Source organism: Rana temporaria, chromosome 7, assembly GCF_905171775.1.
Source record: "Rana temporaria chromosome 7, aRanTem1.1, whole genome shotgun sequence".
NCBI classification, from domain to species: Eukaryota; Metazoa; Chordata; class Amphibia; order Anura; family Ranidae; genus Rana; species Rana temporaria.
This window is the reverse complement of record NC_053495.1, coordinates 170,061,276-170,071,872: the sequence shown is the minus strand read 5'-3', so window position 1 is coordinate 170,071,872 and position 10,597 is coordinate 170,061,276. Positions and strand designations below refer to the sequence as shown.

The 10,597-nt window shown below is 40.4% G+C and overlaps 1 protein-coding gene across 1 annotated transcript in view; it reads right to left on the bottom strand.

The window, feature by feature from the left end:
• Positions 1 to 2,460: 2,460 nt before the first annotated feature.
• Positions 2,461 to 10,597, bottom strand: part of TMEM59 (transmembrane protein 59) — a 17,215-nt gene continuing 9,078 nt past the window's right edge. Inside the window, exons 3-8 of the mRNA XM_040360435.1 lie at positions 9,742 to 9,836; positions 9,477 to 9,629; positions 8,609 to 8,690; positions 8,406 to 8,505; positions 8,199 to 8,307; positions 2,461 to 3,608 (exon numbers count right to left, since the gene is read on the bottom strand). Coding sequence (XP_040216369.1) covers positions 3,453 to 3,608; positions 8,199 to 8,307; positions 8,406 to 8,505; positions 8,609 to 8,690; positions 9,477 to 9,629; positions 9,742 to 9,836 — 695 coding nt within the window. The 3' untranslated portion in view covers positions 2,461 to 3,452. The remainder of the gene's footprint in view (positions 3,609 to 8,198; positions 8,308 to 8,405; positions 8,506 to 8,608; positions 8,691 to 9,476; positions 9,630 to 9,741; positions 9,837 to 10,597) is intronic.

Sequence of the window (10,597 nt, the reverse complement as noted above, 5' to 3'; positions counted from 1 at the left end):
CTAAAGTTTAAAAATGGACCACGCTGTACTAACATCTGCCTAGAGAAATGCATAGAGGGTCATATATGTAGGCCTGCAATAAAAAGTAAAGTGTCATGAGAACTTTGAGATGGAAACACTAGAACTCAGGGGAAAAAAAAAAAAAAAAAACACACCACACAAATCAGAGAGAGCAGATAAAAATTGACTGGCCTTGCTCTTTACAAGGTCCAGACTAGGTTCCATGGAAAGAAGCGGACTGCAATGCTACAACTCGATCCCACACGCAAGAGGATGAGGATCAAAACGCCTATGCCTGGACACACGCTGTACTTGCCATTTAAAGAAATCAATGAAAGTCACTGGAGCAGCTTGAAGTAAAATCAGAGACTTGATTGCAAATCCATCAAGACATAAAAATAACTCCTACAGTAATATTGACGCGTTTCAGCCACCAGTACGGGTCTTCGTCATAATAAAATGACGAAGGCCCGTACAGGTGGCTGAAACGTGTCCATCTTACTGTGTACATGTCTCAATGGATTTATAATAGTCTACGATTTTACTTCAATCTTTCATCAAGACTAGGTTCCATACGGGGAGCTCCACTGAACCTCCCTCTCCCCTGCATGGATCCAGGAGTAGGAAGCCCTGAGCCACTTTGAGAAAATGAGTTTAAAGCGGAGATTCACCCTAAAAACAAGTATATACCATTCAATCCAGCATACTGCCGACATGTACAGTATGCTGTTTTTTTTTTTGGTTTACATACCGTAGTATAAGGATTCCCCCCCCCCCCCCCCCGGCTTCCGGGTAGTGAATCCTGCGGGAGTGGGCGTTCCTATTCAGAGACTAAGTGATTGACGTATGACAAAAGCTTCCCCCCCCCCCCCCCCAAAAGGCACATCACCAGTTTCCGAAAAAAGCCGAACGTTGGTGCTCAGGCGCCGTATAGAGCCGACTCGTAGTTCGGCTTCTTTCGGGAAAACTGGTGACACACATTATGTGCCGGGGGGGGGGGGGAAGCTTTTGTCATACGTCAATCACTTAGTCTCTGAATAGGAACGCCCACTCCAGCGGGATTCAGTACCCGGAAGCCGGGGGGAATACCTTTACTACGGTATGTAAACCGAAAAAAAAAAAAAAAAAACACACAGCATACTATACATGTCGGCAGTATGCTGGATTGAATGGTATATACTTGTTTTCAGGGTGAACCTCCACTTTAAGCAGAAATGGCAGCACCAATCAGTCCTAAAATAGAGATTTAAAAAATAAAAATCTTGCAGGGTTGCTCCTTAGAAAAATAAAAGGAGTCAAGTAAGCAAACCCGCACTTCTGCATGGTGTTCCCCTACCTACCAACAGTGCATGAGCATTTTACATGTAACAGGAGAACACTAATAAAAGTGTATGTCAAGCCAAAAGTTTTTTTTATTTTTATTAGCTTTTTGATTAGAACCTCTATTTTGATTTTTACTGCTATATTGGCTCCCTCAGAAATATTTTTTTCTTTTACTAGCCTTGCAACAATGACTTCACCAGAGAAGAGGGGAAAATGTGCAACAGCAACATCAGAAATTTAAATGCCTTCAGTGAGTAGGCAGTAAGCACTCTGTGAGAAACGAGTCAAGGTTTCTTCTTTGATGCCTATTTGTGCATAACTTTACATCTTCACAATAAATCTTACAGTTAAGCAAGACAAAAACAAAAGAATTAAAGGGGTTGTAAAGGTTCGTCTTTTATTTTCTTTATTTTATCATTTTTATTTTCCTTCCATTTCCCTTCTAAATGTTTTTTTTCCTTTGGTTGAATTTTTCACTTCCTGTTTTTCCTCAGTAAACTTTCCACTATCATCCGAGCGGTGGAAAGTCATTTAGAACAGCTTACTGAACACCTTACTAAGGAGAAACAGGAAGTGAGAAATTCAGACAAAGAAAAAAACATTTAGAAGAGAAATGAAAGGAAAAGGTAAGTGAATCAACAATGCACTAGCTTAAAGGAACCTATTTAGAAAATAAAAAAACGAACCTTTACAACACCTTTAAAGCGGGGGTTCACCTAAAAATACATTTTTAACATTACATTTAGCCGAGTTGTCCTAATCGCAAATCGGCTGTTTTTTGTTTTTTTCCCCGTACATACCGTATTTCACCGCCGCTTCCGGGTATGTCTTCTCCGGGACTGGGCGTTCCCATCTGATTGACAGGCTTCCGACCGTCGCATACTACGCGTCACGAGTTGCCGAAAGAAGCAGAACGTCAGTGCGGCTCTATACGGCGCCTGCGCACTGACGTTCGGCTTCTTTCGGTGACGCGTAGTATGCGACGGTCGGAAGCCTGTCAATCAGATAGGAACGCCCAGTCCCGCAGAACACATGACCGGAAGCGGCGGTGAAATACGGTATGTACGGGGAAAAAAGATTGTCATTAGGACAACTCGGCTGAATGTAATGTTAAAATTTTTTTGGGTAAACCTCCACTTTAAGCAATTTCTTTTTACTGAACATACCAGGACCAGGTCTGTAAAATGTGATCCTCGACTTGTGGGGTACATACACCATATCCCTTGGAGCAGCAAAGTCTCTATTAGTTTTTATTGCTTAGTTTCCTTGTTGTGGATTTTGCTTCACTTCCTGCCTGGTGAAACTTGCCATGTAAAAAGGAAGTATTCTGCCACAGAGCTTGAGATAGCAGAAAAAAAAAAAAAAAAAACGACAGAGGTTCGAATCCTTCCTGCACTATCCAAAACTAATAAAAAAAAAAAAAAAAAACTGAACATACACTTACGGCTTAAAATGCCATAGAAAGTGTCTGTGCAATTCAAAGCTCATCAATCCTTACTCAAAGATCCTATGCTATGCTGAAACAGTAAAACTTATCCCACCTCTAAGAATAAACAGCGTTTATAGTACACTTCAATGGCTGACTCATTTTCCGGCTCATTAACAATGGTGCATTGTATGAAATACTCTGCTGCTTTCTGGTAGCAATTATACAAGCAAGCTTATTACAGGTCACTGATTCCTTTGCTAAAGTTCACAAGTTCCCATGTAAACAAACACAAAGTTCTCAGTGAATGTAACAGTGTGACACGGACACATTGGCAGTGTTTCATCCAGACTTGTGTCACGTAGGAGAGGCTTGCAAAGCAGATACAGAATGATGTATCATTGTATCCCAACCTTCGGATAAGAACAGATTTACAGTCAGGAACAGGATGCAAAAAAATCAGGAGAATATTCACCCAGCAGCAAAAAGATTATGCCAGAGCCTAGCTGTGCAATTAGATCCAGTCCTAGATAGTAATATATAACTCAGATTAGAGATCCCCGTATCCCACACACCACACGGAAGCTGTTAATCTGATGGAGTTTATAGAAGTCCATAGTTTCTCTAGAAATCCATAGCGCTACAGGGCGCCCGCCCCTTGTACATGGTCACAGGAAGCGATAATTGAAGGCTGCGCGGCTGGTTATATGGCAGACTTGGCCAAGTCTACCTTTGTGGGCAAAGGGCCCGCTTCTTCATTTTCCTGTGGAGCTCCATGAACGACCACCAACGATGCAGGAGGGTACTTGTATAGCTTCTCATCATTCAGATATTCAAGATCCCCATATATACTCAGCTTCTGCAAGAAAGAGTCGCACGGCTTTGCTGTTATATAGTCTCTCATTAACACACATACTGGAACTATTTAGTAAAAGGTGAAGCAATGGAAAGTGGTTATTTTTTAATGAGTAGAAAAGCCATTATATTTATTAAGTCTTTATCAATGTATGTTTTTACAATAAAAGGAATTACCAAAAAACAAAACTCAAAAGGAGGAACTGCAGTCTGCTCACATAATTTGTAATAAAAACATCTTTGCCATTTTGAAGCTTCCCTCCAACCACTTTGTGTATTTTATTTATAGATACTGTGATTCTGTACAGATGCACCTCCAGCTCTGCAGCTTTCATTGGCCCTCTTATGACTCCCCACCCCCCTTCCTGGCAATCTCTCTCTCTCTAGAGAGAGAGAGAGAGAGAGAGAGAGAGAGAGAGAGAGAGAGAGAGAGAGAGAGAGAGAGAGAGAGAGAGAGAGAGAGAGAGAGAGAGAGCTGTGCATGATGTCATAAGTCTAGGTTAGACTTAGTTAAAACAACGAGGGCAGAAGATTTAATAGATGAAAAGGGGACTGCAGGTCAGCTTTAACCACTTAAGCCCCGGACCAATATGCTGGCTAAAGACCCAAGGTGTTTACAGTTCGGGACTGCGTCGCTTTAACAGACAATTGCGCGGTCGTGCGACGTGGCTCCCAAACAAAATTGGCGTCCTTTTTTCCCCACAAATAGAGCTTTCTTTTGGTGGTATTTGATCACATCTGCGTTTTTTTTTTTGCGCTATAAACAAAAATAGAGCGATAATATAAAAATATTTTTTACTTTTTGCTATAATAAATATCCCCCAAAAACATATATAATTTTTTTTTCCCCCTCAGTTTAGGCCGATACGTATTCTTCTACCTATTTTTGGTAAAAAATAGGGGATAGTTTTATTGCATTTTTATTTTTAAATTTTTTTTACTACTAATGGCGGCGATCAGCGATTTTTTTCGTGACTGCGACATTATGGCGGACACTTCGGACAATTTTGACACATTTTTGGGACCATTGTCATTTTCACAGCAAAAAATGCATTTAAATTGCATTCTTTATTGTGAAAATGACAGTTGCAGTTTGGGAGTTAACCACAGGGGGCACTGTAGGAGTTCGGCTTCACTTTGTGAGTGTTTACAACTGTAGGGGGGTGTGGCTGTAGGTGTGACGTCATCGATCGTGTCTCCCCTATAAAGGGGATGACGCGATCGATACGCCGCCACAGTGAAGCACGGGGAAGCCGTGTTTACACACGGCTCTCCCCGTTCTTCAGCTCCGGGGACCGATCGCCGCACTCAAGCGGCGATCGGGTCCGCGGGACCCGCGGACATAGTTCAAGTTAAATCTAAAGGACACCGAACAACAAAAAATGTATATCCAGCTTAAAGCCTCATACACACGATCGGATTTTCTGCAGACAAAGCATTGGACTTTTGTCCGAAGGGCGTTGGCCAGGAACTTGTCTTGCATACAAAACGGAACACAATTGTAGTTACGTACTACGTGGTTTTTCAGCTCTTTAGCGCCACCCTTTGGGCAACTTCTGCCAATGTTGTGTTTGGTGAGCATTGCTTCCAAGCATGCGTGTTTGTACACACGATCTGAAAATCCGACAACAGACCGTTGTCCACGGAAAATGTTAAAGCCTGCCATCCAACATTTGTCCGTGGAAAATCCGACAATTATCCAATGGAGCATACACACAGTCAGGATTTTCCCCCAACAGTCTGTCACACAATTCCAATCGTAAAATCCGATCGTGTGTACAAAGCTTTAGAGATAATGACATACAACTTTACACGCACACCAACTTAATAAAAACAAAAGCCTTTCTCTCTGTAATATTCATGTTTAACTCACACCCACAATTTGTATCTTAATTATACATTAATAAACTTTCTCTCTTCGCGAGCAACTAGCTGACTCATTTGAAGTTATCACTGACAACTCGGGTCCCCACTGACAATCAGAAATTAATTGGAGTGAGTTCCGACCATACAAACCACTATGAGGGAGAATTACTAAAACTGGAGCAAAGTAACCAATCAGCTTCTAGGTTTTATTGTCAAAGCTTAATTGAATAAGCTGAAGATAGGAGCCGATTGGTTACTATGCAAAGCTACACCAGATTGAGTGCACCAGTTTTCATAAATCAACCCCATGTCAGCTATGACAGAGGTCATATGGGGACTGGAAGCTTCATTTTCAAAATAGCCAGCAGATGGCCCCCAGTCCCGAATGTGGAAGTGTTTCTGTTTAATAGTTTGTCAGATACAATTACAAAATTATATATATATATATATATATATATATATATATATACACACACACACACACACACACACACACACACATATACACACACACATATATATATAAATTTTGTAATTGTGTGTATATATATATATATATATATATATATATATATATATATATATATATATATATATATATATATATATATATATATATATATATATATATATATATATATATATATATATATCTCACACATACATACAGGAAAAATTTAAAACTAATTGACCTTTAGGTCATGAAAAGGGTTTCCCCCCATCCCACTGTTCACTTTTCACACTAGAACATGAATTTGTATTCCTGGATCCACAGAACACTTTGACATGCAGTTTTCACTAAAGATCACTTTTCATTATACATTTTAAAACACTTGTTTATGTATTGCCCAGGTTTACTTTAAGCTCTATCCTTTCTTTGGGCTGGGTTCACACTGCAGCACGCTCCAGCTCACAGCAGTGCGTCTCCATTCACTGTTTCAGGTCCGATTTCTGCCCAAAGTTTTGTCTGAATTCGGACCAAAAGAAGGAGTCCTGTGCAATTCACACCGAAGCCACTGTGGAGATGTGTGAACCGGCTCCATAGAGAGCTTTTCACAATCTCATGCTATGAGAATTGGATGGAGAGGGGGACCCCCATCCCATTCGCAAAAGTGTGAACCCAGCCTTAGTCTTAAATTTAAAGAATAAGCTCACCTTTGGAACATGTTACAGCTCCTGCCTCCTCTCTTCACCACTCCCTGTGAAAGCAGGCAGGGGACCTTCTCCCCGTACCCGCTGTCAATTTAAAAACAGAATGGCTGTTCGGGGCTTGGCTCACACAGCTGCGTTTTTCATTTACAGAGTTCTGTGAATGAATCAAGGAACTACATCTATTGTCTGCCTCTGGGGATGATGGCTTTTAGTTCCCAATGAACAGCACGGGCCTTGGCGAATGTCCTCATAGTTCATAGATTCTTCCTACATTCAGGAAGTCAGTTACTGAATGGTAGGGGGTACCGGCAGACAGCTGTACTGTGTGCCTGCAGGAGCCTGGCATTGCACCTGCAATCTACCGATCGCAGGTGCAATGCCTTACAGGCTGCAGAGTAAAAGAAAAAAAAAATCATTTTCTTTACCTGCAAAGAGATGTGCATTTTTTTGCTTTTTTTTTGTAAAATGTGAACTAAGCCTTTAAATTACCTTCAACAGAAAATACACACTTGCATAATACTCAACATTACATTTCTGAACATTATGCGTTAGCAATAACATTGCTGTCATTTGTCTTCTTGACATGTGAAACTAATATTTGAATATTTCTGGTATATGTACAGAAAGGTACCAGGATTAACTGATAGTAGCCATGGCAAACCACAATCACAAACATTTGGCCTAGGTCCCAGAAAGCTAGACTAGTTTTTCTGCTTGTCAAGATACTAAACAAAAATAAAAAGATGACACAGCTATATAAAAGCAGCATTATACAATGTGAAACTCCAATAGGGATTAATGCCCTATAGCTTTATGAAAGCTGCTACATCACACTACACCAAGTGCTTAAACAATATCACAGAAGAGTCAGCTAAAACCCCCTGTAGGTGAAAGTATGTTTATGTCAATACCATCCAGTGGAGTTAAAGAAAAGCCAATGAAGGGTGCTTAAAAGGGGTTGTAAAGGTACAATTTTTTTTCCTAAAAAGCTTCCTTTACCTTAGTGCAGTCCTCCTTCACTTACCTCATCCTTCCATTTTGCTTTTAAATGTCCTTATTTCTTCTGAGAAATCCTCACTTCCTGTTCTTCCGTCTGTAACTCCACACAGTAATGCAAGGCTTTCTCCCTGGTGTGTAGTGTCGTGCTCGCCCCCTCCCTTGGACTACAGGAGAGTCAGGACGCCCACTAACACACAGCTCATTTCTCTATCTGCAACGTAGAGAGCGTCCTGACTCTCCTGTAGTCCAAGAGAGGGGGCGAGCACGACACTCCACACCAGGGAGAAAGCCTTGAATTTCTGCGTGTAGTTACAGACAGAAGAACAGGAAGTGAGGATTTCTCAGAAGAAATAAGGACATTTAAAAGCAAAATGGAAGGATGAGGTAAGTGAAGGAGGACTGCACTAAGGTAAAGGAAGCTATTTAGGGAAAAAAATAAAAATTGTACGTTTACAACCCCTTTAATATGTAACCAACTAAAATAAAAAGGTAGAATATATATTTCTGTAATATTTCAATGTATTAGCACTCCTCCGGTACCAGGAGGGTACTCTCTTTGGACACAGACAGAACTCACCTCAGAGAGAACATACTGATCAGATGCGGTAGCTACAGTAGCACAACAAATCCAGAGCAGAACCAAGATAGAAAGAATCAATGTGGCTGTGAGGAGCCAGTTGGAATTCCTGCACAAAACAAATACAAATTGTAATAAGCAGAGTCAGATAGATGAAGTAAATTAATGGGGGTGAAATTTCAAAATATACATATGAATACCACATACATAGCTAGACACTTCATAATGCTGGCTCCTCTTTCCAATTCCAGGAAATCGCCTCTTCTGTTCCACGGTCCCTCTCCTGCATGGTCTTCAGATGCTAGGTCTGACAAAATACAAGACACAATCTGTCAAATCCATGACATGAAACTGGAGGATAACTGACATATAAACAAGATCGTTCACACATGTCTTGTATCAAGACTTACTTCGAACAGTATCCAGCAAGTTGCCTCTTGCCGATGGGTTTTCTGAGTACAATGGCGGCATTTGCTGAATTTCTGGTGGAGACTGACCAGGAAAGGAAAAAAAATAATATGTCAGTAATACAATTTTCTGCAAGTCCCAAAGACATAAAATACTGTGTAAATAGAAAGAAATAAGTGTGCGTGCGTCCGCCCCCCCCCCCTCCGTAAAGCACCATGTCTCCTTGTTGATGGGGACAAGGGTCTCTTCCCCACAACCCTGGCCAGTGGTTGTGGGCAGGAACTTATTGGAATCTGGAAGCCACCATTTATTTTTTATATATCTTTTATTTTATATCCAAAAAAGGAGGAATTATCCAGGAAACAAAACTTTATGAAAAAAAATACATAGTCATGTTTACAATTCATCTGGAGATTTTATAATATAATATATATATATATATATATATATATATATATATACACACACACACACACACACACACACACACACACACACACACACACACACACACCTTCCCCTAATATAAGTACCCTTAGATTAACATAGTGCTCTTATTTCACAATATATGTTCACCTGTATTTACATTTATTCCTCTTTCAACCTTTCCCTTAATCTTAAAAGGCAAAGGGTATCTATCAAAGGCTTCTCTATTCCTCCCCCCCCCCCTAGAGCTGTCACTTGTAAACACAGAAACCAGACTTCTGTGTTTACAAGTGATTGTGGTGAGCAGGCACCAAAGGGTCTGAGCCAGAGGTGGTGGAACCGAGTTCCCCCTGAAAAAAAGCCCTGCACATAATTACAATTACTTTATCCCAGGTATACATTGTTGTAAAGGACAGGTGTATAGTTTATTTCTCCTGCACATACCTGTACTATCAGAATACGCCCATTATCTGCTTGAATGTAGAATGTCCATGACGATGATATGAAACTTTGAGCAGAATCCATCATGTCACTCCAGAAAGCTTTTACCATAGTCAGAGGGAAGAGGACATGTATACGAGGCACCATGTCCGACAGCTGCAAACATTAATAAACAATACTTGTCATCATGAAAACTATTATAGAAAGTGGAACTACTTTAACAATGCATAAAAAAGTTACATTTTAATTAATACAACGTAGCACCAACCTCTTCTTGACGCTTCTCTGCAAAAGGCATCTGGCTGTTACAGCCCAGGATACAAGCATACTGCTCATTGGACTGGGGGTAAGCTTCTGTACAGGCTGTAGGATAATGGCAAGGAGAGATGTTACACAGAAATTAGGCCAGGTTAACACCATCAGTGTCTCTCATATGGACTTATGATGGGTCATAAAGAATAAGTTCACCTTTCATAACATGTTACCCCCATATTCAGGGTGCAACATGTTATGACTGCACTGCCCCCCCCCCCCCCCGATCCTCACCGACAGCAGACCGGGGATCTTCTCCCATTGTATATGTTGAAAGCTAGTAAGTGGATTCAAATATTACAACTTCCGGAGTTGATCCTGGGGTTTTTTTTTTTGTTTTTTTAAATTGGTAAAATGGTTGCCCATATTTACACAGGGTGGGTTAGTATTTATGTATATTTATCCCATTTAAGGCAAAGCACACTCACTTTCTTTGTATTCCAAGTACCTTGGGACTGTAGCAACAGCAGCCAGACAATGTGGCCCCCATTTAACACCAGGCCTTTTCTGGAACTCTTTGCTTACAAGTTTAAAATTAGTATTTTTTTTTTGCTAGAAAAAAAAAAAAAATTACTCAGAACCCCCCAAACATTATACATTTCTTTTTAGTAGAGACCCTGGAGAATAAAATTGTGACCGTTGCAAAATCTTATGTCACATCATATTTACGCAGTAGTCTTACAAAACGCTATTTATTTGGAAAATACACTTTTCTGAATAATAATAATATTATTATTAAAAACCCGCACAAACGTAAAGTTAGCCCATTTTTTTGTATAATGTAAAAGATGTTACGCCAGGTAAATAGATAC